General features: G+C 44.9%; 1 protein-coding gene and 1 long non-coding RNA gene across 2 annotated transcripts; one reads left to right on the top strand and one right to left on the bottom strand.

The window, feature by feature from the left end:
* Positions 1-1362: 1362 nt before the first annotated feature.
* Positions 1363-5520, bottom strand: LOC106832071 (uncharacterized). The gene is made up of 4 exons (XR_001398303.3): positions 5339-5520; positions 2410-2584; positions 2181-2251; positions 1363-1815 (listed from the first exon to the last, which is right to left on the bottom strand). It is a non-coding gene; the product is annotated as an uncharacterized lncRNA (long non-coding RNA).
* A 13-nt stretch (positions 5521-5533) lies between these two features.
* On the top strand, positions 5534-11569 carry RAMAC (RNA guanine-7 methyltransferase activating subunit). The gene is made up of 4 exons (XM_014842644.3): positions 5534-5638; positions 6191-6239; positions 9490-9668; positions 10376-11569. Exons 3-4 carry the CDS (start codon positions 9499-9501, stop codon positions 10560-10562), a joined length of 357 nt encoding a protein of 118 aa, XP_014698130.1. The 5' UTR covers positions 5534-5638; positions 6191-6239; positions 9490-9498; the 3' UTR covers positions 10563-11569.
* The last annotated feature ends 7724 nt before the right edge of the window (positions 11570-19293 follow it).

The raw sequence follows: 19293 nt of genomic DNA, 5'->3' as shown, positions 1-19293 counted from the left end.
GGACCAAGATGCTGAAGTAAATGACCAGAGCTAGCCAACGGAGCATCCAGAGACACTGGCCATAGAAAATGAAGGGAGGATACCAAAGGTTAGAGGCGTCATTGGCCTTGGATGGGCCCTGTCAAATGGAATAGAAACAGGCAGATATTGTACAACTTCATCCCAAACCACTTCCACTTAAACATAGTCTGTGCCATTATTCACACAACAAACATTAAGAAAAAGGTGAGAAAACACCTTTGTATCACAGTCACAGATTTTAGAACTGGAAAAGATTTCAGTCCAACCCCTTAAGCCCAATTCACAGCTTTTTCTTCCCCAAGATTGCTCATCTTTCCTTCTTCTGTGATTTCCTCAATGATATTGATCAGCTTCTATGGTAGAGCAGTGAACAAACTTGCAACCAGCACTGGCTTGCTTCCTGAACTCTCCTGAGAAAGGTTCCTACACAAACGGCTCCTTCCGTGGCAGGATGACGCCAAGATGGAGAAGTGGATTGAGGTTTCATAATATCTCATCAAAACAATTCCATGCAATTAAAGCTACAGGAGTACAGACGTGAATCTAAACCAATGCCTCATATAGCTTGAAATGTCTTCTCAGAGAATAAACACCGAATTAACATATAATAGCTCTAATTATCATTAGCATTTACATAGCGTCTTTCCTCACTTGAGCCTAAAGCACTTTATATGTGTAATAACTAATTCTTGCAACAACTCACGAAGCAGGGAAGAAGCAAGGACCATTATTCCCATTTTGCAGAAGATAAAATCAGGGCAGGGGAATGTGATGAGAAGTGCCCAGATCAGAAAAAGTGAGTGGAAGGCTGTCATTTTTCAATTCTTGTTTGGGAACTTATTTATTGAGATCCATCCATGTGCTTGGCTCTGTGGAAGATGGTCAGTATGTTTGTGGATGGGGTGGGGTGTGAGGGTGAGAAAGGGAGGGTGGTTTGAACAACACGATAGGAGGACAGGAACATTTGGGAGTCTGTAATTCCAACTCCAGCCACAGGCACAGAAGTTCAGTTTTGCCACTGGGCACAGTCTAGGAACTACAAACTCAGCGACGCCTGTCTTGTCCCAGATATGACACAGATATTCATCTACTCACTTATGAAGGAAACGGACATTAAAAATAAACCGAGTATTCAATTTATACATTCCTGACAGGAGGAGAAAGGGTGAGGGGCTCTGCCTTATAAGGAAATGAGCTGAGATGAAAACTATACACTCACATTCCCTGACAATGCTATCCAAAGCAGCAGCCCGTTGCCCTCTGTCCCCTTGACTTAATTCTTTTTTTTTTTTAACAGATTGGCACCTGAGCTAACAACTGTTGCCAATCTTCTTTTTTTTTCCTGCTTTTTCTCCCCAAATCCCTCCAGTACACAGTTGCGTATTTTAGTTGTGGGTCCTTCTAGTTGTGGCATGTGGGACGCCACCTCAGCATGGCTTGATGAGTGGTGCCATGTCCGCACGCAGGATTCGAACCTGTGAAAACCTGGGCCGCTGAAGCAGAGTGAACAAACTTAACTACTCGGCCCTGGGGCCAGCCCCTAATTATTCTTCATAGCCTTATTTGTATTCAGTGTTTTTATTGTCTATCTCCTCCACTAGAATGTAAGCTCCAGGAGGGCAGGCCTTTTATCCTTACTGATGTTTTCAGGGCCTACAACAGTGCCTGACATCTAATAGGTACGCAAAAAATGTCTGTTAAACCAAAGAAGAACGCCTGAAGGTTATAGTTCCAGTTTTGCCACTGGTCAATTCTGTGACCTTGGAGAAGTCATTTCGTCTCCTGGGGCGTTACCTTTAAAAAAAAAAAAAAAAAAAAAAAGAGCATTCAACCAGAAAATCCTTTTCAATGCTTCCATGTTGTGATTTTATGTATTCGATGAACCATAATACAAGGCAAAACGTGGTAAGTGGTACACTAGAGTGTAGTGGGTAACGGTCCCATTTCCTGTCTGTCCAGCATCTTCAGAATACCTTTCTTCTGTTTAGAGAATTTGCTATCTTATGAGTCCTGGCTCTTTAAGGAAGAAACCAGGAGCTCACTCACCCAGCCTTCCTAAATTTTGCTAGGGACCAGCCATAGCACTCGGGTTATGCCCATGACATGCACCTTCAAGAGTTTTTTTTTTTTAAAGGTGAGCAATGTGAGGAAACAGGTACCTTGTGGAGCTCAGTCTTGGGGAGGTTGCAGGGGCAGAGCTCCGCCTTCCAGGGCTCACAGCAACCACGTCCTGGAAGAGACGGGGCAGTGCTGCTGCAGCCGAGCGGTTTAATGTGGCTCGAGATTTGTGGAGCAGGGAATGCAAAGGAGAGAACAGTGTTTCAATGAGGAAAAGCAAGGCTTTTTGACGTATCACAGATTTAATCCAAATCCTGCCCTGCCACTTACCGGCTGCACCCTCGAATAAATTATATAATCTCCTGAGCCTCAGTTTCATCATCTTTAAAATGGTCATCATCCAAAGCCACTCAGGGCCTCTGACAGCAGGGCTCTTTCAATGTCAGGATTCCCCAGGGACTTCCGCTGGTATGTTTTGCCTCCAGATCACCAGGTAAAGGTGAGGCTTAAAATGATGGGTAAAATTAGGTTAATTTACAAAATTGCTAGAAGATAAAAACTGAGATTTAACACTAATAACAGAGCCACTCAAATCAACTAACAAAAGGCAATCTTTTCCATGAATATCAACAGGCCCAAGGACATTATTACATCTAGCAGAATATATTAATTGGTGCTATAACAATGACTTTTAGTTGCCAAGCAAAGACTAAATTATGGCTCATATACTCTGGTTATGGCAGAGAAATCAGTACTACATTTTATGCACATTTCCATCAAAAGTGGTTCCAATAAAAACATTTTGGTGCTTAAAGACTAAGTGTCAGTTATCTGGAAAATTCCCTTTCATGGAACAGATTATTTCCTAGTGATGCCAGAAAGTGAGATAAAATAACTGATATCAGAATATGAGAAGACATTATGGGCATAAATAGTTTCACTTGAAAATTGGCTGGAACACTCAGAACTTTTCACAGAAAACTCTCAGAAGCCTAGGAGCTCCTAAGTGTCATTTATTAATTTAAAGAAAAGAAATATACTCTTTTCTGTGTAAGTCCTCCTTGCCTAGAACTAACGCCAAAATAAAATCATAAGGAACAAGCGAGCTGACCTTTAACGACCCTCCTTTTCCCAAATATCCTCCCTGACTCCTGATACCAGGTGAAGAAGCATTTTTCTGAGCTTTTCAAATGTTACATTGCTACCCATGTATTTATTCTAATCTCCTCTTCAAGTTTATATTTCCTGTTCCTGCCTCCTAAATATGGGTATTTCCTGAGGCGTAGGCCTTGGCCTTCTGCTCTTCTCTATAAATACTTTCTCCTTTGGAAAGATCATATACACTGATTATTTCAATGGTTGTTTCTTCATGGATGACTCACATATTTACATATTTAGGCACAGCCTCTCTTTCCTCAGCTTTAGTCCTGTATTCCTAACAACCCCTAAAAATCTTCTTTTGGATAGTTCACTACCATCTCAAATTCTACAAATCTTTTTGAGCTCAGAGCTCATTTTTGCTTTAAAACCAACTCACCCTATGGCTATCCCTTTTCAGTCCCAATTTCCCAGGCTTAAAGAATTGGAGTCTCCTCTGATTCCTCCTAATCCTTTTCTCCCATCATCCACGCAGTTACTAAGGATAGTACTATTCACTTATTGCAACCTTGGTCTTTCCACTCTCATCTTGACTACCCAACATCAAGACTATCCTATATCGCCATCCATACCGTCCTACATACTTTTGCTAGGTTAATGTTCCTAAAACATGGCTTGGGACATTCGTAGTTCCATCATTCATTCCACACTTACTGAGTGCTTACTTTATACAAAGCACACTGTCACCCACTCCAGAATGCAGAAATGAATCAGATAAAGGTCTGTTTGTAGTCTAGTAGGGGGAAGACTTTACATAAATAATTTTAGTTCAAAATTAGAAAGCAGTAATAACTGAATAAATACACGAAGAATGGTTCAGAAAGTATGATGGACATTCAGTAGAAAGAAAAATTATTTCTAGATGGAGACGTCACTTCGTTTGGCTTTAAAGAATGGGAAGAATATAGGGACCGGCCCAGTGGCGCAGCAGTTAAGTGTGCACCTTCCACTTCGGTGGCCGGGGTTCGCCAGTTTCGGATCCTGGGTGTGGACATGGCACCGTTTGGAAAGCCACGCTGTGGCAGGCGTCCCACGTACAAAGTAGAGGAAGATGGGCATGGATGTTAGCTCAGGGCCAGTCTGCCTCAGCAAAATGAGGAGGATTGGTGGTGGATGTTAGCTCAGGGCTAATCTTCCTCAAAAAAAAAAGGGGGGGAAGAATTGAAAAGACGAGGAGGGAAGGGTATTCCAAGCAGAAAGAGACAGGAACAATCTTTAGAAAGGTAATGCATAGTTCATGCACAAAGTGCCTCACATGGTCTGGTTTGCCACGGACAAAGGGAGAACAAAAGGGGGATGGCAGAAAACTAAGTCAGAGTTTTGAAAACAAGTTAATAAACTTGGCCTTTAATCTACAGACAACAGGAAGCCAGCGAAGATTTTCGATCACAGCTGTGCTTGAAAATGACTAAACCTACAGCACTTCTACGTAAGCTGGGCGAGTGGTGGAGTGATGCTAGAGGAAGGGCATCAAAGAGAAAGGTACTGCATTTCCACTGTTCAGGGAATGATAATGAGAAATTTGATTGGGGGAGGCAAGAGTAAGGAGAGAGGATGGACGCCAAAATTAATGCAGAGGTAATGGGGGCAGAACTTGTCAAGTGACGGGAGCAAGTAAAAGAAATAAATGGCATTAAATACAGACATCGATGTTTCCAGGCTGGAAACTGGTGGTAATATCAACAAAAAGAGGGCAGAGTGTGGAAAGCAATTTGGGAGGGAGGGGGCAGGTGATGTTTGGCATATTCAGCGTTTATACACCTGCAGAACATCCAAGAAGAAACAGCCAAGACTCCTGGAGGTAGCAGGGCCCAACGGCGTAAGCTGGAGCAGACGGCGGGTGTGTTCCGGCACAGACACACACACAGCGCACTACGGCGACCTCACCGCCGAGGTTCGTCCGCGCGGGAGTGCAAGGTGCAGCGCGACGGGTCATCCCTGCGCGGCGGAAGTCATCCACGCGCGCCGGCTCTTGCAGGCCGCGCTCTCCTCGCGCTGCACAGACCTGGGGGCACGCGGCCGGGAGCGGCCTTTCCCTCCCTGCTTTGCCTATTTCCAGAACTTCCGTCCCGACCCGTCCCCGGCTCCCGAAGGGGCTTACTATAGGGCGCCGTCCGTTCCCGCCCAGTCACCAGGCAGGCTGAAAGCGCAGGGAGGGCCTCGTCGCCCGCAGCCCGCCACGTGACCACACCTGGCGAGCTTCGCGCGTCGCACTAGCGGTCGAAGCACTGGGCCAAAACCACAAGGCGAGCCTTAGACCTCGCGAGAGTTGACAGGTCCACCTCCGCCTTTTCCGGCCGGAAGCGGAAGTCAGGTGGTCGTCGGCTTCTGGCGGAAGTGAGTCGGTTACCGGGAGCGCCGGAGCGGAGCGCGGGGTGTAGGGCCGCCTGGTGGGCCGCAGGTGGGTGTGTTTCTTGCCTGTTTGGCCGGCGGAGTCGGGCCCGCGCCGGAGCGACGCAGCCCTTGGCCTGCGAGTCGCCCGCTGTGGGCGGCGCGGAGGAGGGGCCGGGGGGCCGCGCGGCGTGGGGAGGGGCGCTTCCGGTCTGGGCTCCTGGGCGAGCCGGGCGCCGCTACCCCTCGCGGCCTGTCTCTTGCCTGCTGGGGCGGAGGGGCCGGGGACGGGAGTGGAGCTGTCGCCGCCTCTGGGCGGTGTGCGAGGACTGACGTGAACGGCAGGGCCTCCTCTCGGCGGAGCGGCGCCGGCCTAGTCCGCGCGAGAGCGGCTGCTGGGGCCGAGGCCCGGAGGACTGGCCTTGGAGCATCTTCTGGCCCTTCGCTGGCTCCTCGAGCTCGGGCTCCTCTCTGCAGTGGGCGTTGGAAGTCTGCAGGGCACTGTTACTCCAGCCCCTTCGTTGACGGAGGCCCTAATGGCCGCCCCCCAACCCGCACCCCTTTTCAGGGTTTCCTTCGAGGGAGCCAAGTTGTTTTTGTTTTTCTTTTTCCCCTCCCACAGATCGAAACAGCCTGAACGTTAAACGGTGCAGCTGCCTCAAATCCCTGAGGTAAGTAAAGCTTGGGTCCGTTAAAATTCTGTTTAAATTTTCTTCTCCTGAGTGATGATGAAGATGGTCTGGAGGGGGTCGTGGGGGAACGTGAAAATAGGGTGGCGCGTTCGCCTTGCCCTGGGACTTTTACTGCCCGTCTGGTTAGATGAGGGTCATCTTTCTAGTGGTTTCTGTGATTCCTACAGAAATCCAGGCACGAGTTTAATTAGCTGGATTTATTTTGAATCATACCTTGGATTTAAGAATGTGGCGTCAGTTTGCCGATCCCAGACGCGTTGAAAGTCTGGTATTTAGTGAGGCACGCGCTCTAGAGAGCAGCAGCCTAAAAGGGAAGACGTTTATGTGCTGCTTCTTGCATCCAAACAGTAATCTTGGTTTAATTTTGTTGGGATGAGGGCACTATTATAAATGTTAAAATATTTGTATTTGTTTTGCGGGATTTGGAGAAAAGACAAACTAAGGGAGAAGCTGTCTTCCAACATCACCTCTCTTTGTCAGAAACTTATGACTATAAACTGAAGTAATACAGGAAGAAAAATAATTTCAGGATGTCCGATAAGAGGGAGAGATTTGATTTTAAAGTTTTAGCGCGATATCACATATGCCCCAAACCATAAAACGGCTTTCAGGAGTCTTGGGGCAAAGAGCAGGAAGATGGGGTTTGGGTTAGGAGAGGCAGGGGATGCGAATACTGACCAGAACTTGGTCAAGGAAGACTGGGAAGTGGGGGCTACCCACGGAATACTCCACGGCTGGCTTCTAGGTCTTGGGTGAAGATGAAAAGATGTCAGCTCCCTCCTGGGCGCCGCGGCCCCACTGTGGGTAGCCGTGTTGAGGCTGGTCGCCTGCCACCGGTATTTGCTGTGGTTTCTCGAGGATTAGGCCTTCTGCAGCCTAAGCCAAATCTTTTCCGAGAGGTGGAGGGCTCTGAGAATGTGGGTGAACAAGTACTATTTGAGTGAATCCATAGATGGCCTGGAAAACCCAGCTGATACAGATTTCAGTTTTTAGAGCCATTAGACAATATCTACAGTATTTATTTTTCCTTTGTCACAGTTTCTGGAATAAGAATACGTTGGATACCAGTGTAGTAGTTACCCTAGACTGTTGTAGCTGTGTATTTAAATACCTTTCTAGGGGCTGGCCCCATGGTTAAGTGGTTAAGTTCGCACACTCCTCTGCGGCAGCCCAGGGTTTCGCCAGTTCGGATCCTGGGTTTGGACATGGCACTGCTCATCAGGCCACACTGAGGCGGCGTCTCACATGCCACAACCAGAATGACCCACAACTAAAAATACACAACTATGTACCGGGGGGCTTTGGGGAGAAAAAGGAAAAAATAAAAGAATAAAAATAAAAACTTTTAAATACCTTTCTATTGTCATGTCTCTTCCGTATTTTCATTCTTTCTCTTTTTTGTTCGCTCCTTTTTTCTTTTCCTATAAACACCCTTAGGTATTTTCTCCTGGGAAAAATAAGAGATAATCTTCTAGTAACTCCTTAGGTACTGCCCTGTCTTTTTTCTCCTGTTCAGCCATGCTTCTTGAAAACTTAGTTTATAAGCAGTGTAGATTTCTACTTCTTTACTTTCCAGTTGCTTCTCAATTAATTGCTGTCCTGCTTCAAATCCCTGCCACTCTAAAAGAGTCACCTCTTAATGGCTAAATCCAATTAATTTTCTCTTCTTGGTTGTTTCTACCACTGTACCATTCAACACTGACAGCCATTCAGTCTTTATTCTCTTGCCTTCTATGATAATCTCTGCTTCTTATCTATCTGTGTGTTCTCTTCTTATCCCTTCATCTTCAACTTCTTTTTTTGTGTGTGAAGAAGATTCGCCCTGAGCTAACATCCATTGCCAATCCTCCTCTTCTTTTTCCTTAAGGAAGATTAGCCCTGAGCTAACATCTGTGCCAATGTTCCTCTCTTTTTTGTACATGGGATGCCTCCACATCATGGTTGATGAGCGGAGTAGGACTGCACCCAGGATCCAAGCCCGTGAACCCGGGACCCCAAAGTGGAGTGCCGGGAACTTCACAACTCAGCCACGGGGCCGGCCCCTTCAACTTCTTTATATTTTGATATTCTCCAGGATTCTGTTTCTTTTTTTCTGGCGCTTAGGTAACATCTTGCCAAGCTTCCTCTTTTTTTTTTTTTTTTACCCTCCCAAAGCCCCAGTACATAGTTGTATATCCTAGTTGTAGGTCATTCTAGTTCTTCTGTGTGGGACACCACAGCACAGCTTGACGAAAGGTGTGTGGTCTGTGCCCAGGATCCGAACCAGAGGACCCTGGGCTGCCGAAGCAGAGCGTGCAAACTTAACCTCTCGGCCATGGGGCCGGCCCCCCAGATTCTGTTTCTTGCTACTCTTCTTATTGCACAGTCTTTCTGAGGAATCTCATCCATTCTCACGGCATTCACCACCAACAGAATTGCTGCTGTCTCCCATATTCGTCTTCAGCCTAGTTTTCAGTCCCAAACACTAGTTAACTGACTCTCCATGTGAATGTACATACCATAGCTGACTTCAAACTGTGTGTGTGTCCTCGCCCACCCTTCTTCCTGTAGTTCTTATGGCACCATAGCCTGTCCAGTCATGTGGCCAGAAGCCTGGGAGTTTTCCTTTAGCCCCCTGCCCCCAGCGTCTAGTTAGTGGTTAGTTCCTCCTGGAATTCTTTTAAATTTGTTCTCAGAATCACTGCCTCAGATGAAGCCCTCAGCGTGTCACCTACGTTATTGCAGTAATCTGCTTTTAGTCTAATCTCACTTACCTATTTTCTCCTCTGTTGGAAGGTGATCCTTCTAAATAGTAAATTTGCTCTGGAGACCTCTCTGCTTAAACCACCTACGACAACCCATCTCCTACCAGAAAAAGTGCAAAGTTGTTTGCATTGGACACAAAGTATGTCAGTTTGACCCCTGCCTGCTTTTCCAGCTTCATTTCCTGATGTTCACTGCTCCTCCCTTCGTATTTACGCCGTGCCCGTCTCTCCTGCTAGACTGAGCACTCTGTAGGCGCAGGGTCCATGATGTAGTGTTTATCTTTGTATCCGGCTCCTAGTTAGCACAAAGCCTATATGACAGAAATCAAGAAGTAGTAAATTGAATGTCTAAAATCTGTCTTACATTTAAAAGTACACACAGACTTTTATGAATGCCCTGCCTGTTCGCTTCTTGGTTTTTCACCGTCTGATAAGATAGTGCTCTTTTTTTAAAAAAAATTCTAATAGATATTAAAAACTGTAAGAATTTTAGAATGACTGACACTTCTGAAGCTGTTCCAAGTTTTGAAGAGATGTTTGCCAGTAGATTCACAGAAGATGACAAAGAGTACCAGGAGTACCTGAAACGCCCTCCTGAGTCCCCTCCAATTGTTGAGGAATGGAACAGCAGAGCTGGTGGGAGCCACAGGAATCGAGGCAACCGGTACGTATCTCTCCAGAGGGAGACATGCAGCTGGCTGGGCTGGGAGAGTGTGGCCCTCGTCACTAGCCCACAGACCGGCGAGGCAGGGCCAGTGCTCTCCTCAGTGGGTGTGCTTGGTGCCTGGAACAGTGCCTGCCGAGTAAGCAGCTCCTGAATATTTGCTTTAATATTTTGTCAGCACCATATATTTTTTTCTTGCTGTTCAGTTGTGTGTTTTAATGTTTTTTAAAAAATATTCTTTCTGTGGACTGTTTCATTTTCTTTGGAAACATACTTTCAAAGCCCAGAGTCTTCTATAAAACTTTGTGTTAAATTCCATAAAGAAGGTATTGTTTCTGGTTTCACTTTAGAAAGAAGTTTATACAATGGAGGTTACTTCTATTTAATAATTCAAAATAGAAAGAATAAATTACTGCTTTTGTACAACTGAACAGATCTCAGTTTGCTTCCAAACTGTCCTGTCGTTTTGGTTTTGGTGTTGCAGTCTGCCTCCTTCTCTGTAAGTGTATCTGGTATCATACTGGGAGAATGACTTAAATACTAGGAAAGTTTTGAATAACTGGTGCTGTAACATTCTGTAGAGAAAAACATTTATTACTCTCTTGTTTACTGAGTATTCAATTGAGAAATAAAATGCACTGAGGTAGATTTGTCATCTGTTTTTTTTTAAAGAGAAATATAAAAATCTTTTTGTTTTGTTGTTGTAGGTTGCAAGATAACAGACAGTTTAGAGGTAGGGATGGCAGACGGGGGTGGCCAAGTGACAATCGATCCAATCAGTGGCATGGACGATCCTGGGGTAACAATTACCCGCAGCACAGACAAGAACCGTATTACCCCCACCAGTATGGACACTGTGGTTACAACCAGCGGCCTCCGTACGGCTACTACTGATAGGAGTGTCAGCAGCTTGCAGTACAGCCACTTACTATGTTAACGTGATGCCGGTGCGCGCGTGTCTTCTGTTGGCCTTAGTTTTACAGCTTCATTTCAGAGAGTGGATTATTAATTTTTTGGAACTTGAGACTTTTAAAAAAAAATTAGATCTTACTAGAGAGATGTAATAGTTGCCCAGAATAAATACTCCCCTAAAAAGGTTGTGGCTTATATTGCTTGACCTCTACCTCAGATTATTTGTTTCATGACTTGTTTGACCTCCAGGAGTTCTGTTTTACACAGAAATAAAAACTTTAAAATAGAAAACGCTTGCTTTTACTTTGTAAGATAAGGAAGTATCCATATACTTGAATGTGCTCATTCCTAAAATCTTAGAGAGGTTGGTATGGTCGACTCCTGAATGCACAACTGTGCTTACTTGTAATGTACATGACATCAGCAGGCGGGGGGTGGAACGATTATGGTGTATTTCTTTGGGCTGTTTTTGTTATGTGACGCTGGTGCTGTGTACTTACTGTATAGGTCTGAGTCAGCCCCACAATCCTTTGGTCTCTTTTTAGAGGGACATCAAGAGTGAAGCCGTAAAATGAGGAAGGAGTCGCTCTCAGCTTCAGTGTCTTGGTCTAGTGCTGGGTGGGATTAGGGCATGCAGTCATTTTGTACAAACTCTAAGGCTTTTTGCCAACTTAGAAACGTAGCAGGTCAAAATCCATATGTTATACAAAAGTTTAACTGTAATGTTTCCCCTTTCCTTTTCAATCGTGTAAATGATGCTGCATTTTGACTCTGCTTATTTTTATGGTATTTAATGTGGGTTGATTTCACAATGTTCTGTTCACTTCCAAATGTGCACCTTTGCTGCTTCCTATTCTGTAAATACAGTAATGCTGTAACTTCCTTTCAGAGTGATCATTATATTTCAGATCATTTTAATGGCCATTACAGTGGTTTTATTCAAATAAAATACTTGTAAGATTATTCAAATAAAATACTTGTAAGATTAAGCAATTTCTCTGTCAAGTTTTGGCAATTAGCCCATTCATTAATGTGGGGAGATGAGCTTTTTGATTTCTATTACTCTGTCCTTCATATCTGTTGAAAATGGTTCATTTAGTTTAAGAGTAACATTAAGAGTACAAGTTTCATCATAAGGCAAGGGAATTAAAAGGCAGCTTCCTAAATCTGCCTTCTCTCTTAGCATTCCCACCTAGGCCGTTGAGGTTGACTTCTCCATGTTCTGGATCCAGCTCTCCCCTCCACCCCCACTTCCTGAAGAGCCATCCTTTCAGGTAACTATTTTATTGTAAAGGATCTAATTAATAAACTAGGTGGCCACACTGAGAAGTAAATAGAATTTAAACAATAAGATAAGGGTTTTCCCTGTACCCCTCTAATTACGTCAATAGGCAGTAAGCCAGTGCTGTTACATAAAGGTAGGTCTTGATGCTACTAATACTTGGCCTAGAGAACTAAGAATGGCCTGACTGCACCCCAAGATCTTCTCTGAAAGCAGATGGATTATTAAAAATAGCTTTCAATTGATAAAACACAGGCACTGACCAGTTGGGAGTAGCTGACTGGAGCGTTAGAACAGGATCCTGGGGGCCCTCTGCTCTGTCAGCTCTTGGCACTAATTAGGGAGATCTGTGGGTCCACGGAGTAGGGTTGGAGTGAAGGGTCCATCTCAGGAACCTCAGAAGAAAGATTATTTTCCCACAGTATTTAACTATTTTAACACTGATACTCAGGCTACATGTACCCTACTGTATCAGCCTTGCTTGAAAATATGATAAGAGTTCTTTTATCATGAGTTATTTCTGCGTTCTGCATGAGTAATCTGTGTAGTGGTGGTTTTTCTTTCCCTTTTTTTTAAACAGCAGTCACCATCAGACTGCCTCTGTATGTGTAAAACCAGGAGGAAGGGGCCGGCCCGGTAACACAGTGGTTAGGTTCGCACGTTCTGCTGCTCGGCGGTCCGGGTTTGCCAGTTCAGATCCCAGGTGTGGACATGGCACTGCTTGGCACACCATGCTGTGGCAGGCGTCCCACATATAAAGTAGAGGAAGATGGGCATGGATGTTAGCTCAGGGCCAGTCCTCCTCAGCAAAAAGAGGAGGATTGGCAGTAGTTAGGGCTAATCTTCCTCAAAAAAAAAAAAAAAAAACCAGGAGGAAATAAAACACATGGTTTCTGCTTCATGTGGGAGAGACAGAAAGCAACATCAAAAAAACTTAAGGATAATTTAAGAGTGAGAAGAAAGAATTAAAATAGTGTCAAATGGAATTAATCTCAAATAGTCTGTTGTGATACTATATAGCATTAAGCATAAGGAGTCCTGGTGTCCAGTCCTGTCCTTGCAAGGTATGTGACCTTGGAAAATCACTTAGACTCTGAGCTTTTTTGCTCACCTGTAAAAATGGGGATAATACCCACCCTGCTGTTCTTACAGGATTGCCATAAAGATAAATGACCAACTTACCAGAGCTTGAGAGTAGAAACTAGAGCTTGTGACCATTAACCCCTCAGTGGCCCATAAGTGGTGCTGTATAAACATTTTTTGAATCAGTGGGAAGGAGTATTTGGTAAGTTGCAGAACATACTGTTGGTGTAAAGGATGCAGGGTGACTGAGATGAGGTAGGGCAGGAGACTCGGAATTAAAGATTTGTGATTCTTATGTGAATTAGTACATGAATTAGCAAAAGGAGAAATTAAATCCTTCAGAAAATAACAAACACTTCAGATACGGAAGAACGTTTCTGTGAAAGCTGAGCTAAAATAAGTAGCCTTTGCTGTTTGGAAATTGGCACTGCCGTTAAGATGTTGAATGTTGATTATGGAACACATCAGATGAATGTCCTTTTGAGACCAGCTTCCTGGGGACTTGAGATACAGAACTTGTTTTCTTTGTTCCCTGAGTGTGAGGAGGATTTGAGGTTATCCAAAGTGTGATAACCATGGATCACTGGTCTCAGAAGTTTCTGGGTTCTTGAAATCATACGGGAAAAAGACATCCGGTGAGATTTCTAGCAAGGCTTTGGTTTCCAGAGCTGCGTTCCTTATAAGACAGTGCTCAACAGACAGGATGCCATTTTCCCTTTCTACTTTATTTGCCTAAAGGAACATACAGAATTTTATGATAGAATTAAGAGTAATGAAATGTCAGTTTTAAGTGTAGAATACTAAACTGGAAGGAACTGATCTTTTGCCCTGAAGGTGACTGATATTACTCATTTTGAACTCTTTATTAGCACTACTCTTTGTTTCTAAATACAGCTTTTTAACACCTTAAAAATCTTCCTAGACTTTCTATTCCATTTGACTCAGTCCAAACAGGTTTGGCTTTGTGTGGAAATCTATTCCCCGGACCTTTGACTTCTTTTAATGAGCACTATTGTTTATAGTGAAAGGGAATTCTTTTTCATTAGGAAATGTAAGAAATAAATACTTCCAGCTTGAGGTGGCTCGTAGTACTATTTAATAACATCAGTTAGCTGCAAGTGTTACTTGGGAAAGTGCTTACGTTGGTAATGGTAGACAAACTGAGGTATTATAAACCATTCACTGAAAAGCTTATTTGGCATTTTTCTTTGACTATCTTATATTTTAACCAAAGAAGCATATTTGCTATATATTACATATATATATAAATGGGGACTTTGAAATGCTAAATAGACTTTGGTTAATTCTGTGTGAAAAACCTAATTATATAGGTCACTCAGAATTTTTCCTTTGTTTCCTTAGAAACGTATACTTTTACAATCCTCTAGTTTTTAATTTAGAAGGGATTAAGACCAACAGGAGTAAATAGGATTTATTGATGTTAGTTTTTAGATTAATACTTCAGGATTCAGATATACTCAGATGTGACATTCTCTAACATCTAAACAAAGATTTCTCCTGTCTCCTGCTGTATTACATTATTATGGAGCCAGATCAACAACTAGATTTAAGTAGGAGGTTATACCGACTCCAGGGTAGCCCTGAGAGCAAATATTTCCTCCTTTCTAGAAGTCTGGTTGACCTCTACTAGGGCCACCTTTGGGGAAAAGAGGGATGGGAGCAGAGATCTCTTGACGTGTGGATATTCTGGGAGAGAAGGGCCCTGGCGAAGCCGGCGGCCTGGGTCTCAGTCAGTCTGGCTGCGCTGTATCAGGATACGCCAGAGTAGAAGAGGAGCGTCATCTGCTGCCGCACTGCTGAGCCTCTGGGTGCGGAGAAACATTCTCGTCTGAGGAGTGAGCGAGCAGTGCCGTGAGACTTGGAAAGTGGAGAGCGCTGTGGATGATACCCTCAGATTCCGAGATTCTCAGAATGGTATGGGAGGAGCAGGTAATGAAGAGGACGGCTAGTCTGTGACTAGCCTGCCCCCTGGCCGGATTACGTGAAAGCGCTTGCGTCAAGTACTGCACTTGGTGGGCACATGCTAGGTGCCCGGGCAGCGTGAGGCGTGGGCTTCCAGCAGCAGTGTGGGGTAGCGCCGGGCAGACCTTTGACCAGCATCTCTGGGCTGATGGGCTAATTCAGTTGGTGTTTTCCTTCCTGTCCCTGAGGGGCACAGAGCGCCCATGTATTAATTACCAGTGAGATGTTCTCTGGGTTTCACGCCTTCTCCTGGGACAGCTTCAGGGGACAACGCGAGAATGATCTCATGGTTTTTTCCACTGCCAGTGCCTTTAGCTCCCTAAGGGATCTCCAGCCTCTTTGTCTGAATTAGGTAAATAAAGCTGCTCTAATTGCTAAAGGCCAGAGTTTGTTCATTTTTGTGTGTTTCTCTCATTTTAAAATTGCCTTCATTATATATGTTGTGTGTATACAAAATGATAAATATAAAAAGTCAAACAGTACAAATATGAAGAATCTGCATCCATCCTGTGATTAGGTCTGCTGTGTCTGCTGCTCTCTCACCATGCCCACACACACATAAACTAGATAGACATATATTTTTCCTCTTTTTACTGAAGTCAGGTTATATTATATAGATACACACACATGTATATTATCCTTTGTTCATGCAACAGAATATAACACATCACTCCAAGTCAGCAGCTATAGATTAAAAACTAATGATTTAATTTTCATAACAATATTCTGTAATGTGGATTTGCCATTGATATATGATTATTCTGCTATAGGTAGACAGTTTCTCTTTTTTGCCCTTGCTAACAATACTGCATTGCTTTTGTTCATATATTCTTTGGCGCTTTTATTTTTATGTGTTCTGTGAGGTAGTCTCAAAAGTTGGGTTAAAAGACCTGTTTTTTTAATTTTAATAAATGCTGTCACATTTTCTAAAACACTGTAGCAATTCACATTCCCATCAGCAACATGAATGTGTGTATGTGTCTCCCCTCTCCTTCCCTAGGACTTCAACTTTTTTTTCCCCCCGAGGAAGACTGGCCCTGATCTAACATATGTTACTTATTTTCCTCTTTTTGTTTGAGGAAGATTGTCGCTGAGCTAACATCTATTGCAATCCTCTATTTTGTATGTGGGATGCTGCCACAGCATGGCCTGATGAGTGGTGCATAGGTCCACACCTGGGATCCGAACCTGCAAACTCTGGGCTGCCCAAGTGGAGTGTGTGAATTTAACCACTATGCCACGGGGCCAGCCCCTTCTACTTTTTGTCTAGATGGCCACAGGCTTTATTTTTGAAATGAGAGAACTTTCCTAGGTTGTGTCTCGTTGATCATTCTTTGCCAGTGTTTCATCTGGGACACTGCACTTTTTATTCCTTATATTCATCTTTTATTTCTTCAGTATTTTTTTGCTTATATCTTTAAATCTTTGTTCCATTTTTTTTGTTCTCTTCCTCAGGATGCCAATTATATATGTGTTGATTTTGCTTTGTTTGACTTCTGTCATTTTCCTTTCTTTGCTCACCTTTCTCTGTCCTGCCATCTAAATTCCATGCCATGTGTTCAGCCTCTTCTCTGTTGCGTTGTTTCTAACATGGCCTTTATTTCTATGATGCTTTTATTTTTAAACTTGATCAGCCACATTTCAAGTGCTCAGTAGCCACCTGTGTTGGCAGCACAGTTCTAGAAGAGGACTAAAGGCTTGGAAGCAGTTCGGTTGTCTTGACTCACTCCCTCATTCTCCAACCCCCCGAGGTACCTCTGGGGAAACTAAGGCTGTGAAACAATGGAAGCCACTGCAATGGTAAAACCACATCCTGCATGAGATGAGTTTCATGTAGGAATGACCGTGGGCTCTGTAAGCTGTGCTGCAAGTTTGGGGATTCCCCCTGCCTAAACTCTAGGATCAAGGGGCCTGCATGGAGCCTGTGGCAGGCAGCTCGAGTAGCATGATGAAATGCTGATAACCTTCTCAATTGAATCATAAGGCTTGGCTGAAGGAGGCCTGTGTGGGCAGAAGTAGGTGGTCTTCCTGGAGCCTGGGAAAAGGGAGCTGCTGTGCTCTGAAGCATCAGTGTCGTGTTGTCCCAGGAGAGGGACTGATACAGCGGGCCCATCCCTGCAGCAGAAGTGGGAACTCCAGATGGGCAGAGCACCCTGGCCCTGACCCCTAGTGTCCCTGGCTCTGATCCCGAGCTCTCTAAGCGGCCTTCAGATGATGACTGGCTTCTTGGAGAGATTTCCCAAAGGGACAGAACATACTCCCTAGAGGATCCCACCACAGTCTGTTTGGCAGATGTGTTCTTCACTGTGGATAAAGTGGCATCTTGTTTAGAAATTAGTTCCTTGCTAACTGCCCAGCCTAATTCCGTTTCAAAAACACTGCCTGAGTGGGATTCCCGAAAGCTGCAGGACGAGGAGAGGCACTCAGGACCGTGTGGGCGGCAGTGAAGCACTGCCCTGCACTCCTGGGCCCCGGTGAGTGCTGGGCCATTAACCTCACCCCTGAGGGGAGAGGCCTGAGGAAGGCTCCAAGAAGACCTGACAAGAAGGATCAGAGTGCATGACGCTGGGAGTCGGGCGCTCCAGAAGGGATTGCCCGAGCACAGCCTACGTCAAAGGAAGGAAGAGTCAGTTCCTTCAAATTCTGTGACTTTCTGCTGTGGCATTGTGGTGCCACCTCTTGGATATAAATTGAAGTCTAGCTGCTTAAATTTTAGCCTCTAGTCGCGTGCACTAAGAAAACCTGAAGTGGGAGCCATCGTGGGTTCGAAACTTTATATTCTAAATGACCATCGAGGAACCACATGACCACATCCTGAACTCTGCTAAGAGCCAAAGTGCTGGTCGCCCAGTCCAGAAAGGACCTGCCTCCTGAAGGTGCTGAGTTTTTAGCTGTTTGGAACTTGAAACACTGCAAAGGTGCCAGCCTCATCCTCGGGTCCTCTCGCCCTCCCCCAGCTGGCAAAGGAGTGGGGAATGGCCCCAGGAGGCAGGAGTCCTAGTTCTCTGTCCCGGCCTCTGTGCAAGGGTGAGCAGGTTTTTGCTTCTCAGTTCTGTCAGTGTGTAGTGTAGGCAAAGCACCTAGCAGCGCCTGGCAATAGTAGGCACCCAAGTTATTAATAAATTACTCATAAATCATTTTTGCAGGAGTAATTTCTCATTTATTCAGGTGGGGGTGACAGACGGCAGATGCAGTGCTAGAGTATCACCATGACACCAGTCACCAGAGCTGGATGAGTATCCTTCAGACCTCATTCATGGGCTGCCTGAGGCTGGGCCCGCGGCACAGGACAAGAAAAGCGGTGTAATCAAGTCACTTTATAGACTGTCGAGCGGGTAGTCACCTAAAATTAACAGGGGTGGGCAGGCTAGAATCATGTTAGACAAATGCTATCGGGGTTGGCGATTCTGAGTCCTTGGTCCTAGGTCACTGGCCCTGCCTGAGTATTCCTGGGAGACAAAGGCCGGCTGAAGAAGGCCGCATTAACTAAACTTCCGCAGCAGATGGAGGTGCCCAGGCCTTAGCGGTGGTGCTCACTAGTGGGGAAGGGCCCTGTGTGGGACAAGAAGGCATTAGACTGCTGAAGGCTTCCTCGTTTGCTGAGGAGGAATGGGAAATCCTGTCCTCGCACACAGCTCCTGAGCTAGTTCCTACCTCCAGCAAGTTTCTGATGACAGTGTCATTAGATGTATCTTTATTAAGAGATAAGTCAGTTTCTTGAAAAAAAAATCAGGCAATAAAGTTCCTATGTTAAAATATGGCCATTTAAAGTGAAGTAAGTGGATTACTGTGAGGGATATTTGTTGATTCCTATCCAGCATCTAGTCCTTTCTCCATAACTTTTCTCAATTTTTGTTCAGAGATCTACTTCTCTACCCACTCCTTTGCTTTCTGAGTAGGCTGGCCCCATCTCCAGCTCGAGGATGGGCCTTGATTAGTCTAGAACAGTTAGGGTAATCCTCCTCCAGTCGCTGGTGTAGGTAACTGGTGTCACAGCATGGCACCCCGACAATTGGGGTGGTTTGGAAACTTCGTGTGACCTCACTTGGTCTGAGATAAAGCCAATGAGAGCTTTTGGAAAAGAAACACCACAGCTCTTGAGGAGCCGTTTTCCCTCCTGGAGGGGGTGACCTGTGGACATGGAGCCTGGAACTGCTGCCTTAAATTTTACCTCCATAAAGGAAGCGGACCTGAGGAGGAAGCTGGCACTGCTAACGTGAGTCGGGTCCTTTCTGACATCCCTGGGCTGCTGAATCAAACCCGTCCTGAGTGAGCCCTGCTCCTGCGCTTGCCGGGCATATGAGCTCATAGCCCTTTACTTTTCAAGCTGGCTCGAGTTGGGTTTCTCTTCCTTGTCCAGAAAAG

The sequence above is a fragment of the Equus asinus genome, chromosome 2 (genome assembly GCF_041296235.1).
Source record: "Equus asinus isolate D_3611 breed Donkey chromosome 2, EquAss-T2T_v2, whole genome shotgun sequence".
Lineage (NCBI taxonomy): Eukaryota > Metazoa > Chordata > Mammalia > Perissodactyla > Equidae > Equus > Equus asinus.
The sequence above is the reverse complement of the archived record's forward strand: the minus strand, read 5'-3'. Positions and strand labels throughout refer to the sequence as shown.